The following is a 19,456-nucleotide window of genomic DNA, read 5'->3' as shown; positions in this document are numbered from 1 at the left end:
TCATAAACTTGAATTTATACCACGCTAAACCGTTAGGTTAACAACCATTGATTAATCAATAAGTAACGATCAAAAGACAATTGTTTATTGGATTAGGTTGATTGAACATGATGATTCGGGAATCTGCAATAAACCGTTGGTCACGTGGCGAGTGGCAGGCGTTGATTAAAAAGTCATTTAACTTCAAAATTACAAAATCTATTGATACCTAACTTTATAGATTTGAGGTATTTAATCATATCCTCTTATATTCATGTTCGCTGTGATCTTAAAACATGGTTTTAGTGTCCTTAATGCAAAAACTTTCTTCTTAGTGCACTAAGAAATCTTTTGCGGTATTTCTACACACCGAAATATACTGGCCTTATTATTGGTAATATACCATATTAGTGTCACTAATGGCTTAACGTGTTACCAAATTAAAAAGAAGAAATAGGCACAAAACCGCATTTTTAACTTTAGATTTTTTTTCAATCCCAAAATAGAGAAGAGGTCCGGTATACAGACTTATTAAAAAGTCCAGATGAGAAGTTTAACTTGCTTTTCTATTCCCGGCACTTTTAACTTAACGCATGCAAAAAAAAAATGCAGTACCTGGTTACAGTTGCGCAATGACAAATTATAATCTTTCGATTAAATGATCTTAAATCTATATGGTCTTTATTTTAAAAGTTATAAAATCTAAATGTAAAGTGATCTAAAATGTTCAATATTAATGAGTATTTTCGCTGTGAAATGAATCTAAGGTCGTCTAAAAGTGTATACATGTGTATTTGACCCGACTACTGACTACATAGTAAACTATTCATTATGTACCTATAAGGGGGGTCTGAGCGGGACTCGGGATTGTCGAGGCGTATTTTTTGTAAACGTGACACATGAAAGTCAAATTATGAGGGAGGGTAGGAGGGGTAATGATCACGAAATCCCGAGCTTAAAAACACGAAATCCCGAAATCCCGGGTTTAAAAAACACGAAATCCAGAGGTCCCGAAATTCGAAAAAAGAATTATCGTATCCCGAAAGGGTCAATTCCGAAATCCAGAGCTTAAAAACACCCGATCCCGCAGTCCCGATAAAGGTCCTATCCTCCCTCAAATTTTTGTGCCGTGAAAACGCGAAATGAAGTTTAGCGGGACATGGGAAATTACAAAAATAGCAGAATTGTTCACTTACATAGTGTACGCGGGATGGCATCATGCGAGAATCTAAAAAAATAAGTAGTAAATAAGCGGGATCCGTGAACAGAACCCCCAATGAAACCCCCATTAGTTGTGGCTTATTTTGGTCTTTTTAGTTAGTTTCTTTCCCCTACATTACTTGACCGTTTTTGTAAAACAACAGCACTCGAGGTCTGACAGTATTTTACCAAGAAATGCACAAAATATTCAAAAAGAAGGCCTAGAAAATTTAAATATTGGTATGCACACATACTCCCCTATCAGCACAGACAATTATATTTTTGTAAAGGCGCCAAACTCGTTTCTAATATTTATAATAGAACCGAAAAGAAAATGGAAATGGAAATGGGGAATGTATCAAAGAGATAACAACATGACCAAAGAGCAGATAACAGCCATAGGTCACCGATGGGTCTTCATTGCAACGAGAAAATCCCGCAACCTGAGACTGGGGTGGATCTAGTCATATAAAGGAGGGGTTCCTAACACAGGACAATTTTTTTTTTTGGGGGGGGGGGGGGTGTCCAACTACATGTCCCCATTCAAATGCATTGATCGTCCAATAAAGAAAGGGGGGTTCCAACATGTCCAACCTTCAGCCCCCCCTGGATCCGTGCCTGTGAGGCATGCTTTAGCTTGCCATTAAACAAAAATGTATACTACATTGTACTAGTGGAGTGATAATGGACGTCATACTAAACTCTTCAATATAAAAAAAAGAAACTAAAATAAAAATCATACAAAGGTCACAAAGGCCATAACTTCTGGCTCCTGAATTAGGAAAAGTGCAAAATGCAGTGAGGATAAAAGCCTTTACTGTAAATTCCTGAAATTACAATTATATAAATCATCTCACATCTTTGTGCATTTCTTGAAATTGGTCATATTAATAAATGCATGCAATATTTTCAGAAAATTTCAATATATAGGCTTTTAAAAGTCAATCTTGTGCATGATTATCAATGATTATACTCGCACAATTAACACATGTGGTTCTCAAAACTCAGAGGTGTCTATGCTATTTATGACAACATTTTAATCAAGTATAAATTTACAAAATATGTTAAGAACTATATGATTTTTAGGTTTTTAAGCATAGATATAGAAGGTCAGGATCTGCGAACTCTCACTGACTGACTGAGCACATGAATTCAACACTAGTTTTTTGGTGATGTTGGTGTTGCTTAGTGTTTTGTTTTGTTTTTCTTTTCTGCATCTTATGTTTTGCCTTGGCATTGTCAGTTTCTGCCTTTGGTTTTTTTTGTTATGTTAAATAACAAGTCACAAGAGAGAAAAAACAAAAAAAATATGTGAAAAAATGGCTTAGTTCAGTATATATATAAAGGACAGAGATAACAAATAGCTAAATAAGAAAAAAGAAAAAAGAAAATTCCTTTTCTATGTACAGTCAATTGTCTGATAATCTAGAAGATAGCCTGATTTGGTCTAATTCTCCGGAATTCTAGCAGGTACTTTATTCCAACTTTTTTAATTCAAACAAACCATGTCTTAGATAGTCTTGGAATTAGAATACATTAATCATAAAATTTTCATAATACTTTGGTGAATTATCTATTGATATAATCATGATAATTAAGCTCCTTTTTAATTTTTAGGGATTTAAAATTTTTAATTTAAAGTTAGGGATTTTATTCATAAAAGGGGGGATTTTTCCAGTACGTATACTATTAATAATGCTTTGAGCAATTTTCATGAAACTTGGTGAATTATTTTTGTATAACATAAACATGATAATTTTCCTTTTAATTTAAAAAAAAAATCTGATTTATGTCATTGTACTATCATGACTTGGGATTAGGATAGTCTCAAGAATGCTTTCACAAATTTTTATGAAACTTTGGTGAATTGTTTTTATATCTTGACAAACTCCCTTTTTATTGTTATGACCCAAAGTGGAGGGGGCATAATGTTTAACACTTGTCAGATCGTTTGTCGGTCTGTCCCAAAGTTGTTTTTTGTTCTCTTACAGTACTTTAGTTTGCCTCAACCAAATTCAATTAAACTTTTACAAAAGCTTGTTATCACAATTCTCATATCAAGTTTGAATTTTGGTGATGTCAGTGTTACTGTACTAGAGTATCAGAGTTATGCCCCTTTAGAAATGGGGAAAATATGCTGAATTTTTGGTTTCCTGTTCTCTAAAATTTAGTTTGTCTCAACCAAATGTTATGAAATCAATACACAATGCTTATCATCACAAAATACAGATTAAGTTTGAATTTTGGTTGTGTCTCTTTTACTAAATTCTATAGTTATGTTCTTTAAAAATGGAAAAAAATGTTTCGGCCTTCTAACTTAAGTTTCCCTCAACCAAATTTTATTAAACTTTAAAAAATACTTTTTATCACAATTTTAATCAGATCAATTTTAGTAGTAAAACTTTTACCGTTCTTCAGTTATGTTCCTTTAAAACTTTGAATAATATGCAAGCTGGAGTATCATTCCCTATTTATCATGTATATTTTTTTATAAGATGCAGAGTTAAGGAACTTTAGTTGTTGCAAAGTTATTTTAAAATTGTCCATTTTCAAAAACTTCGAAAGGTTTTAGAAATTTATGGATTTGTTAAAAAAAATCACAGCCTTAAACTTATAGTCACTTGAGATATATATCTATAAATGGAGCCAAATTATATACATGTTTTATGTCAATAAATACCACTGTTTGTGCATGTTTTTTTTTTTTTTGGAGGGCAGGGGTCTTATTTGCACAGTGCTCATAGTTTTTTAGTCGATCATTAAAATTCATTTAAAGCTTAAAGACCAGCTATAAGGGCAAGAAGCTTATCAAGCACTCATGGTTTAGATTTTTATTAAACACACATTAATATACATAATGTACATTAAACAGAAAAAAATATTGATGCAAGATGTCATTCAACTTTTACTCTTTTATGTATAGGACAAGAACTATAGAAGATACAGAGAAATTATATACAGCAGAAATGATAGGCAATGTAAAATTTGCAGAAGCCAACTAAACCTAAATGGTAAGGCACCTTTTAATCTTAAAAAAGTTATTGAACTTGAAAGATGATTACTAGTATCATGATTACTATAAAAATTAAAAGATGTGGTATATTAAATATGAAAACTATCATGGGCTTTGAGAAAGCAATTGTAGGCCTGTTACGACCTTCAATAATGAGAAAATCCATACCCTATAGTCAAAGTAGGCAGCTATAAAAGACCTAAAGATGAAACATTGAAACAATCCAAACTGTAAAACTAATCATGGTAATTGCCTAGTTTATAACAAAATAAATTACAAAAAATAAATATGACCGGTATGAAACAACAACAACAACAACCACTAAATTTTAGTGTCAGACTAAACTGACAAAAGCTACAGGCTCTGAACTTTGGACAGGCACAATAGGAATATGGCAAGGTTATATAAAAATAAGATGTGGTATGATTGCCAATAAGACAACTCTCCACCAGACAACCAATGATGTAAATTTCCTGCAAACACGGACTTGACTTCTGTAAATCAACTAATTTTTCGTGAATACTTTATTTGGCATTTTATACTTTCTAGTCTACATCGCAGTTATTTATTTTTCTCGAGTTCAAGTTTACTTAATGTATTTTAATAAAGAAAGATACACATGAAAAACATTTATTGCTGTTTCTCTCTCCATTTATAACATTTTATTTGTTTATTTTGTGTATTTATAGGTGATCAGACATCTTGGTTTTCATGATCAATAGGTCATTACTGCAGAGGAAACTTATAGTTGAAATTTATTTACATATATAGTGCATAATTGGATTAATTCGAAATGGAATGTGTGCTTTCCTGCAAAAAAGAAATAGGAAATTTCAACATTATCACATGATAATGACCATAAACAAAATGGAGTTCTATCATAGATACACAAAAACACTATTGCATAAAAGCAACAACATATCTTAATCAAAAGAAAGGAGAATGCTGAACAAATACTATTTTGTTGTTGAAAAAAGGAACACCAGTTTTATCCACTCATTTACATCGCTCCCTCATATCAAATATACAGAAGAAGATAATTGAAGAACAATTTGCAAAAATGATTTCTCTTAGAATTGAAGGGAATTGTTTAGTGAATGGAATAATGTATTCACTGAATTCTTACGTAGTGGATTGAATAACTGTACACAAGCTGAAACAGAAGAAATTCTAATTTAAAATAACACGAAAAGTGTTTATTTTATTATTTAATCTGCAAATATATAAACAAATTCTTTAGAACACCACAAATGGTATGACATTCAAATTGGTTGCTTATTAATGTATCGCATTGAAACAATTACAAAGAAAATAGAAGCATTTGCTCCAAAAAAAATTATAAATCAAAGTTAAATTTATAAAAAAAAGTATAAACAATACCTAGATCTAAACAGTCAGACTGTATTATTTTCAATGTCATTAAAATATTGAGTCAAACATTTATTAAAGTTTTAAATATCATTTGCATTAATTATACAGTCTTGTAATAATTATATTCATACTGTTTGTATACATGGTGTAGTGAAGAAATGTTCAACAAGTAAAAATAAGGTAAAACATTTCCTTAAGGGAAATTTGATCTTCAGAAATTTCCTTAGAGGAAATTTGAAGAACAATGATTTCCCTAGAGGAAATTTGTTGTCTTGAATTTTCCTCCAAGGAAAAGTGTTTGTCAAAAATTTCCTCACAGGAAAAAGTATTTCCTCCAAGGAAAATTTGAAGCTACAAATTTCCTCACAGGAAAAAGTATTTCCTCCAAGGAAAATTTGAAGCTGCAAATTTCCTCAAAGGAAAAAGAATTTCCTCTAAGGAAAAAGAATTTCCTCTAAGGAAATAGAATTTCCTCAAAGGAAATAATTATGCAGCAAATTCCCTAAGGGAAATCTTTTTCCCTTGAGGAAAAAACAATTTCCCTTGAGGAAAAATCTTTTTCCTTCAGGGAAATTTGATTTCCCTTGAGGAAAAGTACTTTTCCTCTGAGGAAATTGTTGAAAAAAGGGGCATAACTTTTTCAACAGTGGTGCTAGATCCAAAAAATTTTAGGACAAATATCAGGGAACCAATACCAACCAAGTTATCAACTTTGTTTTGACTTAACTCCAAAAATTAAGGTGACAACTTTTGCACTCAGCGGAATTGCAAACTTGTCCCGGAGACTGTTATATCATAGATTTAGCTATGGACATGTAATCAATAATAAATTTCAAAATGTAACATTCTATATCATTTGATGATGCTACCATAATTAAAATACCATTACTTTACATAATTGTAGAACCACATTCAACATTTGTGAACAGACTCTTTTTCTGTAATTGAATTTAGGCCAGTATAAAGATTACGATCAGGCATACAAATTGTGAATTTGACGGCGATTTGAGTTGCAAGATTCAGTACATAGTAAAGTATATGGAATTATTAGAAATCTTTGTTAGCAACATATTAAACTACATAATATACTCTATGAGCAATGGAGTATAGCAGCATACACGATTTGACTCTGATATTATTATTTCATCATTTTCTGAGTTTACAGAGACAGACGATATACAAATAAACAAAACAAAAACACACAAGTCAAAGAACAACAGATATCACCATGGAAAATGACAAACAGCAGTGTAAAAACATCATACAGAAAACAAATGACTAAGAAACACTTGTCTCTATCATAAAAGGGGTACTCTTAGGTGATCTGGAAGAATCTCATGAATGTAACTTTTTGGATTCATACGACGGATGATACATGCATACAGATGCTATTCCCGTCCACACTCCACAAATAATATATATAAGACAATATATATTATATAACATAGCTATGACGAAAGGATGTTTGGTCCTACTAGATGTATGTTTTAGGTATTGGAGTTGGTCAGATCGAGCTTACAAAGTACAACACCTTGATCCAGAAAAGAGAAATATAACACTTTCTAAACCACCCTTATACGGAATAAAGAAAGGTAGATCCATAATTATCAACATTTTCAAAATCAGACGCAAACACAAGTCTATTTTAAGACACACACATACTGGGAAACTCTCATGACTTTTTAGATGAGAAGGAAACCTTAAATTGAATATTAGTAACCTACGTTAAATGGCATTTACATGTGTAGTTATTAGTTTAATCAACCTTCTCAGCAAATTTGTACTTGCCATCAACAACGTTAACATGAAGGACATTAAGTTTTTTTTATATTTGCCAATGGGATATTTTATAATTTAATTTAAAATGAGAAGCTGTGGTATGATTGCCAATGAGACAATGCTTCACAAGAGAGCAAATGACACAGATATTAACTACTAGAGGTCATCGTACCACTTCTACAATTATTAAAATCCCATACCAAATAGTAAGCTATAATAGGTCCCTCAATGAAAAATGTAAGATAACTAAAACAAGCCTCATTATGTACAACATAATGAACAAAAAAAAATATGCAACACACGACAACCACTGAATTGTACAGGCTCCTTTCTTGGGAGGGCCAGTCACATACAGAATGTAATGTCTATGCAGTGTAATGTTTCATACATGTCTTTTTTGTCCTACGTTTCAAAACATGATTTTTATTTCAAACATTTACATTCAATTATACATAAAATTGAATTGTTTACTTGAAACGATTGCTTATAAAATTAGGGGATTCCACATAGTTAGAGAAAATATTTTCGTATCTCCAATTGTATTATCCCTGACATGTTTCAATGAATTTAAACAGAATCACTCACCAAGGGGAACTTGAGGAATATGAATTGCTTACATTTCTAAAACTGCCGAGTTCAGTATCCATCCATCTTCTGTGGAATGCATATTGCTAGTCTGACCGAATTTTTCCACGTGGTGTTCTCGTATATATTGCACATTTTTTTTTAATATTTAGGACACTATGATGCATCAGCCCTATCAAAGGGTGGATATTCGAAACAAGGTGGCTACTTTAGATTTGTTAATGTGATGTCCGAACTTGATGAGCCCGTAAGTACCGTTTATATATTAATTAGAAGAGTAGTGCATCTTTGCCTAAAAAAAAAATCATTGCACAAATAGCGACCAAAAGTCTACAAATGCATAACAAATATAGAAGCGAGTGGAAAACAACTTGAAGAAAAAACCTTTCATAACTTCTAAGGGCAAGGGAACGAATAGAACAGTATTGATTTATTCAAATTATTTACAATATGTAATGTAAAACATTACGGTTGTTCTGAAATACTCGTGACCAGAATAACTAAACTGGAATTACACTACTCTTTGAATATAAAGTCAGTTATTTATTTCAAGTGTTACTTCTCATCAACCTTTTGTTTGATATTAGAGACCATGGTAGTCAATGAACAAGTAATTATGGTTATTGAAGATATCCAGCTATATTTTTAGGCATAACATATTTATTTTCAGTTTTATGCACTATTTACTTGCAGGGTGATTATTATGTAGATAGAGAGCGTGGTATTTTATATGTATGGCCGAGCAACAGTGTGCCATACAAAGACAGTGACAAGATTTATGTCTCTATTGCACCTACATGTATAGAGTAAGCTATTAATGTCAAATTTCAAAATGTAAAACCCCATCTCGTTATCATAACATTTTGGTCGCACCTTTCTCCAAAACTAAAAATCTATCACTCAAAAACTCCATGATACCGTTAACTTATAGCAGGAGTATCATTATTGGAAACCAGCTCATAGTTTAACTTGTTATTTGTATTACTTTTGAATCAAACCATAGGTGTCTGTTGTATTGAAAAATATATAGTAAGCAAACATTGAATTCTACTGCATACTTTTTATGGAACTGCAGGCTTAAATTGTGCTATTAATTCAGATCTTAGATACGTTAGCGATTGTACTTGGCTATAAAAAAGATAAAACTAAGTTTGCAGTCACTATGGACAAACCACTTTTGTAGTATCAGCAATAATAAAGAAGCACACACATATGAATGCATTTTTATTTGTCGTAAAATTGTTTGCAACATTTTTATTGAAGATTCATTATTCTGTGTACTGAAAAAGCATTAGTTTAAATTACAGAATTTCAAGTTCTGCTGCGAATGTTGTCCTGGAAGGATTTTCAATAGAAGCGTGTCGACAGTTTGGTATAATTGCTTCTTCAGTCAGTAAAATAACTCTATCGAAACTACAAATTCAGAACACAGGTAAGCTATTACGGCCCATTATCGCTTTAATCATTTTTTTTTCATTATTTCTATTTAGTTCATATGTAACCCACCCATTAAGATTTTGTCTCGCTTGACGGAGTCAAAAAGCGGGACATAGGTATGCTGTTTCCGGCGTCGTCGTCGTCGACAATGTATTAGTTTGTGATTAGGTCTAGTTTATGGTGAACCACTAGTTGTAAGTCAAAGATATTTGGTATGCAATTGTATCAGTATTGGCACATCTCATTACCATGGTGATTATTTAGCCCCCCCCCTCAGTCATGGTCTATTGACTTTGCAATTTTTGCTTACTTTTCATGTATTTGTTTGTGATTAGGTCAGTTTATGGGGAACCACTAGTGGTGAGTTAATGATTATTGGTATGCAGTTGTATAAGCATTGGCATATATCATTTCCATGGAGGTTTTTTTGCCCCGTCCCCTCAGTCATGGTCTGTTGATAATGAAACTTTTGTTTAGTTTTTATGTATTAGTTTGTGATGAGGTTGGTTTATGGGGAACCACAAGTGGTAGGTCAATGATATTTGGTATGCAGTTGTATTAGCATTGACCCATCTCATTACCATGGTGATTATTTGGCCCCGCCCCCTTCAGTCATGGTCTATTGACTTTGAAATGTTTGCTTACTTTTCATGTATTAGTTTGTGATTAGGACAGTTTATGGGGAACCACTAGTGGTAAGTCAATGATTATTGGTATGCAGTTGTAAAAGCATTGGCATATCTCATTTTCATGGAGATTATTTGACCCCGCCCCCTCAGTAATGGTTTATTGACTTTGAAACTTTGCTCAGTTTACAAGTATAAGTTTGTGTTTAGGTTTGATTAAAGGGAACTCCTTCTGATAAGTCAATGGTATTTATTATTTTCGTTGTAACTAAGCATTGGCACATCTCATTTCCATGCTGATTGTTTAGCCATGTACCTTCAGTCATGGTTCATTGACTTTGAATATTTGCATCTTACATGTTAAAGTGTTGCTATTTTAATTTTTTCAACATTTGCATAATCAAAATTTTAAAAAAGCGAGACATATCTTTGTGATAACAGTTTATTTTTTTTAAATTAAAAGTCATCTTTAAAAAAATGAATATGTTTTATATACTTGAATGGCTGAGTGTTCGTATGAAATGTAAATTAAAAAAAAAATCACAGCTCAGCTTCATTTTACATTTAACAGTATAATTTTGTTTCAGGTTCATATGGAATAAACACAAGAGGCAGCAATATTAAAATCAATCAGTGCTACATTCGAAATACTGATGGTGGAATTTCTATTTCAGGTTGGTATTTCACCTGTTTGTCGATATAAACGATTATGCTTAGGAGAGAACACTCATAATGATCAACCAATTTGTTTGTCTAATTTCTCCATTAATTGTCACAAGCATGCACAAGGCTTTAATTATACATGATTTACTTATAGTTTTTGTGATAGAAATTGTTTTTTTTTTATTATCGATAATATAAGTAGACGTGATATGCTTGCCGATGACATCCAACATTCAGCATAGTCAAAATGATTAAAGCAACTAAAGGTCATGGTACGATCTTCAAGTTAACATTAAATAGGTCATCATTATTCTCAATTAGAATGATACCCAATTAAAATACTGTAACTTCAAAATAAATTGCAATGTTTTTTATCAGGGAAAATTACGACGGAATAAAACCGCGAATACTGGTCTTATATATACCTCATGTCTATATGAAAAAAAGCAACGTTGAACCAAAAAAATAGCATTTGATAAAACAAAAATGCCCAAGATTTTTTTTTACATTGGGACAGGAGGTGATCGAAAAACATTAACCCCATCAAGAAATGAAGTGTCCGATAATGTCATACTAAACTTCGGACGGGTCGGATATGTCGGGAGCGACGGAATTTCTTGTGGAGGTGTTGGAAACCATATTCACCATAACATTTTATACAGAGGTTCATATACAGGAATACATTGGCGAGTATGTCAAATATATGTTACATGCAACATACAGTAGTACTGAAAAAAGAAGAATACACATTTTGAAACCTGTTGTTTCATAAGTTTCACAATGAATGTACACATCGTTTTTAATAAATAAAAGTAGATAAATGTAGTTAAGTTAACAAGAATGAAACAGAAATCAGCCGGCATAAAACATATCAAGAGGTTAGCTATGTAACATGCCAATTTTCAATTATACTGGCCCAAGTCTGAATATAAGTCTACATAGATTTTGTAATTCAAAGGGATTTAAGATATTAGCTACTCTTAAGTAGCTTTCTCGGTTTGAAATCTACGAGCAATGTATGTTTTTTGACATTTTTATATTTTGTCAAGGTGTCAAAGTAAATACTTTGTCAAAATTTTATGAAAATTAAATGAGCCAAATTGATTTAAGTGAAAGTGTTGGGTACCACCTTAAATGGATTCATTGATTATTACATTAGCAGCAATTACCAAAAACATTGAACTGTACACTATACTATACTAACCGTCAACACTCGACCAAAATCGTACAAAACAAGGACAACCACAGTATACAAAGCATGGTCCATTTAACTAATTAAGTTTAAACTAACTGTCTACTGCATTAAACAACAACTAAAAAATGACAATTTTGGTCAGATACTGATACTTATTTGTCGAAATCTGTTATTTCTTATTATGTTTGTACATCTAATTGATTTATTTATTGCAGGAAAATGATCATTTATTTGAATATAATCATTTATCAAAAATGTGTCTAGAGGCAAGTGATTGTGGAGGAATGATGACTGGTCGTGACTGGGCTGCGGTAAGTTATAGTTGTTTGAATATTTGCATGACATGATTATTAATTTTTCAAACATGTTAGGCCGCTACCTAGATGGTATTACTCCATATCAAAATTAAATTTCACTGGCTTACATATCCGAGACAATTTGATAAACACTCTATTCTATTAACAATTATTGATTGTTTGAATTATATAATGCATTTCAACTTGTTAAGGAATGCCCGAAAAGTATGCCAGAAACATAACATATCGAGAAAAGAAAACTGTTTATACTAAAATTAATTGTGACGAGAAGAGAGTTTTTAAACCATTAGATTGGGAAGAAACTGTTACATACTTTTTAGACCATTATAACACATAAAGTTTCATTTGAAAACAACATTACTACAAAAATAAATAAATATATAATGAACGTGCAGGATATACATGTATATGCTGCATACAATAACACATTTCTTAATATACAAATTTAGAGTAGAACTGCGAAATGCTATATGGATTCTCTCTCCTTTCACATAGTTTTCCAGCACTACAAGATGAAATCCATACTACTACTAGGACTACAAAACTAAGCATTTATATGTATAATATACAAGATAAATATTTAAATTACAAGGTCTAACTATCTTTTCATAATGTGACTTTGTGCAAAATCAACGTTTTAATCTTTGACTCAAAAGTGTGTTTCCTGATGAAGTATAAAAAATATACAGTTTACTTTAGTTTTTTCAGCGTTGTATATTTTGCTTTTTCATTTCAAAATGTCTGTACTTGTCTAAATTTAACAGTATTGATGATCTTTTGTCCATAAAAAGTATATTAATTCCAAATGTCACGTTCGGTCAAGTTTTGGTGTGGTGTGTGCTGTGTTTTGTAGGCTGTTGTTTGACTCTGATGAGTTTTTCAAATATGTTTAACATGGTTTCAGTTTGGTTAAAATTATATGGGTGCATTCTTAGATTGCAAGACTTTATAACAACATTCTAGATTTTAAGAGAAACCAACAAATTTTGAAGCGGAATAGAAATGCAATGGAACTTTTAGTGCTTAGTGTTAAATTTAAAAATTAGTATTTAACTTTGTAGATAATTTATACCTTTTGTAAGAACCTTATACTTACCAATACAGAAGTATTCCTGACTGATTTCAAAATATCATTAATTTCTTTTTAACTGTCAATTGAAGTTATATTTTGTATAAGAAAGTATAACACAATTCCATTTTCTTCTTAACTATCTGAAGGCATTTCATATTTATTATTCGAAATACTTATGATTTTCTTAACCCAGGCACATATTACCTTAGCCGTGTTTGGCAAAACTTTTTTTGAAGTTTGGTCCTCAATGCTCTTCAACTTAATACTGATTTGGCTTTCTTAGTATTTTGATCTGAGCTTCACTGATGAGCCTTATGTAGTCGATAAACATGTATGGTGTATCAAATTATAAGCCTGGTACAGTATAGTTATTTACACCACTCGGTCAATGCCACTACTGGCGAAAGTTTTGTCCCAAAGAGTATCACCAGCCAAGTAGTCAGCACCTCGGTGTTGATATGAATATCAATTATATGGTCATTTTTATAAATTCACTGTTTGCAAAAGTATGAATTATACGAAATACTAATGATTTTCGTATCCCAGGCAAATACTACCCTAGCCGTATTTAGCATTGTCCTTAATGCTCTTCAACTTTATACTTGTTTGGCTTTCTAACTATCTGAGCGTTAATAATGAGTTTTATGTAGACGAAACGCGCCTTTGGTATCAAATTATAAGCCTACCTTTGATAACTAATTGTATCGGTATTCCATCATTAAGTTATGTCATGTCACATAAAATAAATGCTCCGTAATCATTGTAGACTTTGAGAAAAAGGATCAATTAATCTATAAAATATTACGAATTTTGTTATTATTTTGATTTCTTACAGTCATATTTCTCAAAAAGGTTTATTTATTTCAGAGAGGAAACATTATTCGAAACAACCATTTCCATAATATAAAACGACTAGTACCAGGTGCTGACGTCAGAGGTATTATGCTAGATGACCAATTTTCAAGTGTTATTATCGAAAATAATGTTTTTCATGACGTAAGTACAAAGTGTTTTATACATCTTTAAAATTATTTTGTATTTGCTTGAACAGATGATGAGAGACGATATACTTTGTCCGTTTCTGCTTTTAAATTTACTTTTCAATGCATATCTACATTGTCATGCACATTTTAATACCTATAAGTTGAAAAATATTACATTTTTTTCTTTTTCTCTGTAGCTTTGAACATCACCAGAATTACCGTCGTCGTCTTCCTCGTCGTAATATTGCGTGTGGTTTTTTTTTTTATATTTGTAAGATGACATAATGATTGTTTGTTGTATATGATTTACGTGAAACGGCTTTTTTCAGTGTGAATGTGGGTTGGTAATTTTGTCTGTGGATGGGGTTGTCTTATCGTAATTTCTACAACGATGATACAATTATGTTAAGACATTATGTGTTGCATATTCATTCGTAAATATAAAACATTATTTAAACAAACCAATAACATAACATCCAACAAGACATGACTCAGACAGGTGTCATTATCAAAATATTTTCTCTTCTGTTTTTATAATAATTTTCTAGGGCTTTAACGTGCTAAAATTAATAATAAAAAAACAAACGAAAAGCATATTAAACAAAGTTTTCTCACTGTGGTTACATAAAGCAACATCAGATTGAGTGCCCCTATTTTCCAAGATGCAAATACATTTATACATATTATATAACACTGTTAATACTTATTTACAGAATGATGTGCATGTCAACATTGGGGGAGGAAGGGACAATATTGTTCGACAGAATATTTTCTTCAATACATCTCAGTATTCCATGCAGATAGATACGAGAGGTCACAATGGAGGTGGAAACACGAATGTGTTAATAGGAAATTTAAACGTATGTATTAACATCATATTACAGTAAAATTATAAACGGCACTGTCATCATCAGTTGGTATCATTTAATAAATAGTGGTTAACTGCAACATGTTACCAGATTATGATATCAAAACGATTATCGTTATTTAGGATAACCGACACTACAACTTTTTTAGTGATATTGTTTTCAATTGAATTTGACCCCACGATTGAAAAACAAATGCAGTGGAACTTTATCCTATCTTTTTTTCCATGAAAGAAAAAACGTTAAGAAATAAAACAAACGCTTAATATGTTAAATTATCAATTTAAGATTTGTATGCCTTATTCAACATTATGTTTTGAAGATTTTAAAGGTAATCTTTTTATTATTCCCAAACATTTTATAATAGACAAACACCGACAGAGCTTGGATAATATAGAACAGTTTTTGAACAATTTACCTGTACCCGCAGTAAAAGCTCCGAATAACATCGTATGTGTGAGTGTAAAACTGCTTTGTAACGGGAAAAGGTATTGACAATTCCCTTGGAAACTCAACATACAACCACACGACACTTTGGCGAAGTGAAAACCCTGACCAATCATAGGTGTAATTATTTTTTAAAGATGAAGAACTTGAACCTTCGTCGATGCACTGGATAACCAAATTACAAACAAACAGTAACGGTACAAAGAGCTCCAAGAAAGCTCTTTCTGAAACTGTTGACGGGAATTTTATATCAGCAATCAAATTCCAAGTTATATTGAAACTAGATACGGTGATAATCAAATGTGGATACCGGTACTGAAATACTCGAAAGGACTGTCAGAGTACTTTTAAAATTTAGTCTATTTCCACTTGCAATTGCATAAAACAATTGACTTCAATACTATTTACTCTGGTATACCCCAATATAAAATAATTAAAAATGAAGAGAACTAGTACAACTTTGTGAAACTTTCATGGAAAAATTGACCAGTGCCCATACATATATTTTTTATTGACAACATATTTGCTAAGTTTGAATAGAAGTAGATACAAGAAGATGTGGTTTGATTGCCAATGAGACATTACTCCATCTATGTCACGATTAGTAAAAAGTAAAACCATGATAGGTTAGTGTATGGCCTTCAACATATACATGTATTTCAACAGACCATATGCATTCCTATGTGAACTTATTTTAATTCTCCTTTTGCCAACTTTTTTTATTCATATGAGACAAACTTCATACAGAAGTTGTACGTTCCACTATAGAGGTGATGGCCCCTAACAATAATCAAAAGTTTTCTAATTATGTGGAACGCATGTATCCCATAGAACTTTGCTTTATAGCATTACTTACATCTATAAATTGACAATGAAGGTCTTCTGAGAAAAAACCTTACGACAATTTACGATTTCACGTTCTTAATTATAAACTTTCCATTTCTACGTAGCAACATTTCAGTATCATCTATTGCATTTGAAATAAAGGATACCACAGACATATTTTAGTCTGCATCAAAGCGTGACTTACATTAAAATGTGGGGAATAATTTAAGCTTTCTAAATTGTAAACTTTCCATTTCTATGTATCATAATTCTAGCAGCGCCTGGATGTGGAGTAAATCTCTCCTAGTTGATAAGATTTTTCAGAGCTTTTCCTATTATAATTTACTTGAACGAGAGTTGCTGTTTCAAGATAGCTATTGAACCAACGTTTCCAAAGATCCATACATTCGAAAGTTTAAAGAACGCCATCCTGAGTTCGCTGAATATAATTGAAAAACTGTGCCACAGATTTCCACGAATATGTTATATGTTCCAATTTACTACAATCCTATGCCCTATTCTTCGATTATGATATCAACACGTGAGACCTTATATTGGATATGTACTTAGAAGAGCAAACAACGTATGCAATATGTAGAGAAGGAACTGCGTAACCTTCCGGTTCATACGAGTTTATTTCCTAAATCATATCAAGACCAAAGCATTGATTTCATACTTGTAAATAACCTCAGGGAAATTAAAGTCCACCTGCATGGTACCCATCCACTGCTAGAAAATGAAAATAACACTAATAATAACATGCGTCTGAAGAGTATTTTTTATTTACCTTTACTCAAATACAAACATTTGAAACCCATGGGTGTATACGACCACAACACGTGAATAGCTACATAACCAAAGGGAACTAAGAATAGACAAATTCGTCTAAGGTCAACTTTGCCTCAGATTTTAATTCTACAATAGTTACAGAACTAAGTTATACTTGTTGTTGGTATCCATTTCTATTTGTCTGTAGTTAGAAATTTTGTACGTGTATGAAGATTATATATAAAGAGCATGTTTGATTGTAATTACTGATTGATGTGTTGAAATATATTTGATATTAACAGAGATTACCATATCAAAACGACCTTTGGAGTCATCGGTACCCAAAACTAGCTTCAATTATGTCTGATAACAAGCCAGGGGATCCAGAAGGTATGACATATATAAATATTGGGCGGATATTGCGTTTAAACTAAATTATCATACTGTTCCTTTAATATCAGTGTTTTTAATTTTAATGTGGTCCTTTAGAAATGCGAAAAATAGTGTCCTCACAATTGAAACATGCCACACTATTATAACACCCAACATTTTCACCTGAAATAAATATTCTGTCACAAACACAAGCGTCAATAATGCAAATGCTAATAATATAGTTTTTCGACTATTTTTGGAAAGTATGTTTAAACATACTTCATGTATCTGGAAATTACGATTTTTCTTTCAATTAACATTTATGCACTCTACACATTCGTAATGAAATTATTGTATACAAAAAGAGTTTTGACGGCACACTATATAAAAGTATGAGTACATGTTATCCCTTCATAAGTTTACGGACGCCACCACGAGAAGATTGCCCGTTGTGAAATAACCATTTCACAGATGATAATGAATATGTTCCTAATTTTGTATCGTATCTACAATCCCGTCCCTTTTCCCCGAATACGACCTACCGAAAATACTTATTACCGCGATTGTACTAACACGAGTAACAAGACGGGTGCCAAATGTTGAGCAGGATTTGCTTACCGTACTGAAGCAACTAAGATCGACCCAATTTTTTGGTAGGGTTCCTGTTGCTCAGTCTTTATTTGCCTATATTATGTTTTGTGTACCACTGTTTGTCTGTTTGTCTTTTTATTTTAGCAATATATAGTGTTGTCAGTTTATTTTTGACTTATGAGTTTGAATATCCCACTAGTATCTTTCGACTCTTTTTTTATAATTTACTTGACATACATTACTATTTGTTAACTCAGTCATAACTTACAGTTTGTCTTCGGTTTATAGTCTCCAATATTTGCAAGATAAATACGGGAGTGCCATCAACAAAGAATAATGCGACGTTTTCAATGTGAAAAATCTGTACCAAGCACTAAATATTGAAATAACGCATTTATCAGATTTCCAAATGCAAAACACGCCGTGTTTAAGGAATAATCTTAATCAGGTGCATGCATGGTAGATATCCAAAAGTCAAGAAAGTAAAAAAGGCAAATCAATTAATTTAGGCATGACTACATTTTAACAAAACTATATGATTAAGATTTATGCTTGTCATTTAAAAGGAAACGGTAGATATGCAGAAATTGGACGCAACCAAATAATGATCCCTGTCCACGTTTTATTTGTTGTAAGCTCGGACATTCGTATCGTGCGTACAGGTTTAGTTATTACAAATTGTATATTGTATTGTAATTAAAGATACTATTTGTTCCCTAGTGATCATTGTTAAGCTATCCGATATTTCTTGCAATAGTATTGATATCTTGACATTTAACAGGGAACCAAATAACAGATAATATTTTCCACTCTATAAATAAACCCCATTTCCATGGACAGCATAAAGAAGAATGGTTCAACGTTTCTGAAAATATTTACGTGAGTTTTCATCTAATTGGGTTTGCATATTTAAGCTAGATGTCAAATGAAAAGATACGAAAAATAATAATTAGCGATGAAATCATTAAATTTCAATAAAAAAGCCATGTTAAAACTTTTGAATTCAATTGAAAAAATCCATCTTGACAAAGTAAACATTTAGAAGGTAATAACAAAGCATTCCTGTTTAGAGGAAGTACATATACGCTGTCATTTAGGACATTGAAACTCCGTAGGAGTCAACTCAGTCATAATGCCTTAATGATTTTGATTTTTTTTAAATTAGGAAACCTTAGACCAGAGCCTTTCTTGTACATGGGAACACCCTTTGATAGAAAGTAATGGAAAATATAACCGCTGAAACATCATGTTTATGAAAGATGGTTTGGTGTTAGTTTGGAAACATGTTTTTGACGGCATTTGTTCAACAAGCAAATCCATTAATGAATGACTGATATGTTGTACTTAGCTACCCAACTTGAACACGC

General features: G+C 31.8%; 1 protein-coding gene and 1 long non-coding RNA gene across 3 annotated transcripts in view; both read left to right on the top strand.

Moving 5' to 3' along the window:
* Window positions 1-19,456, top strand: part of LOC139490912 (uncharacterized) — a 43,307-nt gene that overhangs the window by 15,456 nt on the left and 8,395 nt on the right. For both annotated transcript variants that reach the window (XM_071278051.1, XM_071278050.1), the window contains exons 7-17: window positions 7,055-7,155; window positions 8,080-8,174; window positions 8,621-8,733; window positions 9,235-9,359; window positions 10,578-10,664; window positions 11,171-11,343; window positions 12,064-12,159; window positions 14,105-14,233; window positions 14,934-15,080; window positions 17,429-17,516; window positions 18,871-18,968. In XM_071278051.1, coding sequence (XP_071134152.1) covers window positions 7,055-7,155; window positions 8,080-8,174; window positions 8,621-8,733; window positions 9,235-9,359; window positions 10,578-10,664; window positions 11,171-11,343; window positions 12,064-12,159; window positions 14,105-14,233; window positions 14,934-15,080; window positions 17,429-17,516; window positions 18,871-18,968 — 1,252 coding nt within the window. The remainder of the gene's footprint in view (window positions 1-7,054; window positions 7,156-8,079; window positions 8,175-8,620; window positions 8,734-9,234; window positions 9,360-10,577; window positions 10,665-11,170; window positions 11,344-12,063; window positions 12,160-14,104; window positions 14,234-14,933; window positions 15,081-17,428; window positions 17,517-18,870; window positions 18,969-19,456) is intronic.
* LOC139490913 (uncharacterized) lies at window positions 1,258-5,610 on the top strand. Its single transcript, XR_011656436.1, has 3 exons — window positions 1,258-1,419; window positions 4,103-4,190; window positions 4,882-5,610. It is a non-coding gene; the product is annotated as an uncharacterized lncRNA (long non-coding RNA).

Source organism: Mytilus edulis, chromosome 10 (assembly GCF_963676685.1).
Source record: "Mytilus edulis chromosome 10, xbMytEdul2.2, whole genome shotgun sequence".
Lineage (NCBI taxonomy): Eukaryota > Metazoa > Mollusca > Bivalvia > Mytilida > Mytilidae > Mytilus > Mytilus edulis.
Note: the sequence above shows the minus strand (reverse complement) of the source record. Positions and strands in the feature narration are given on the sequence as shown.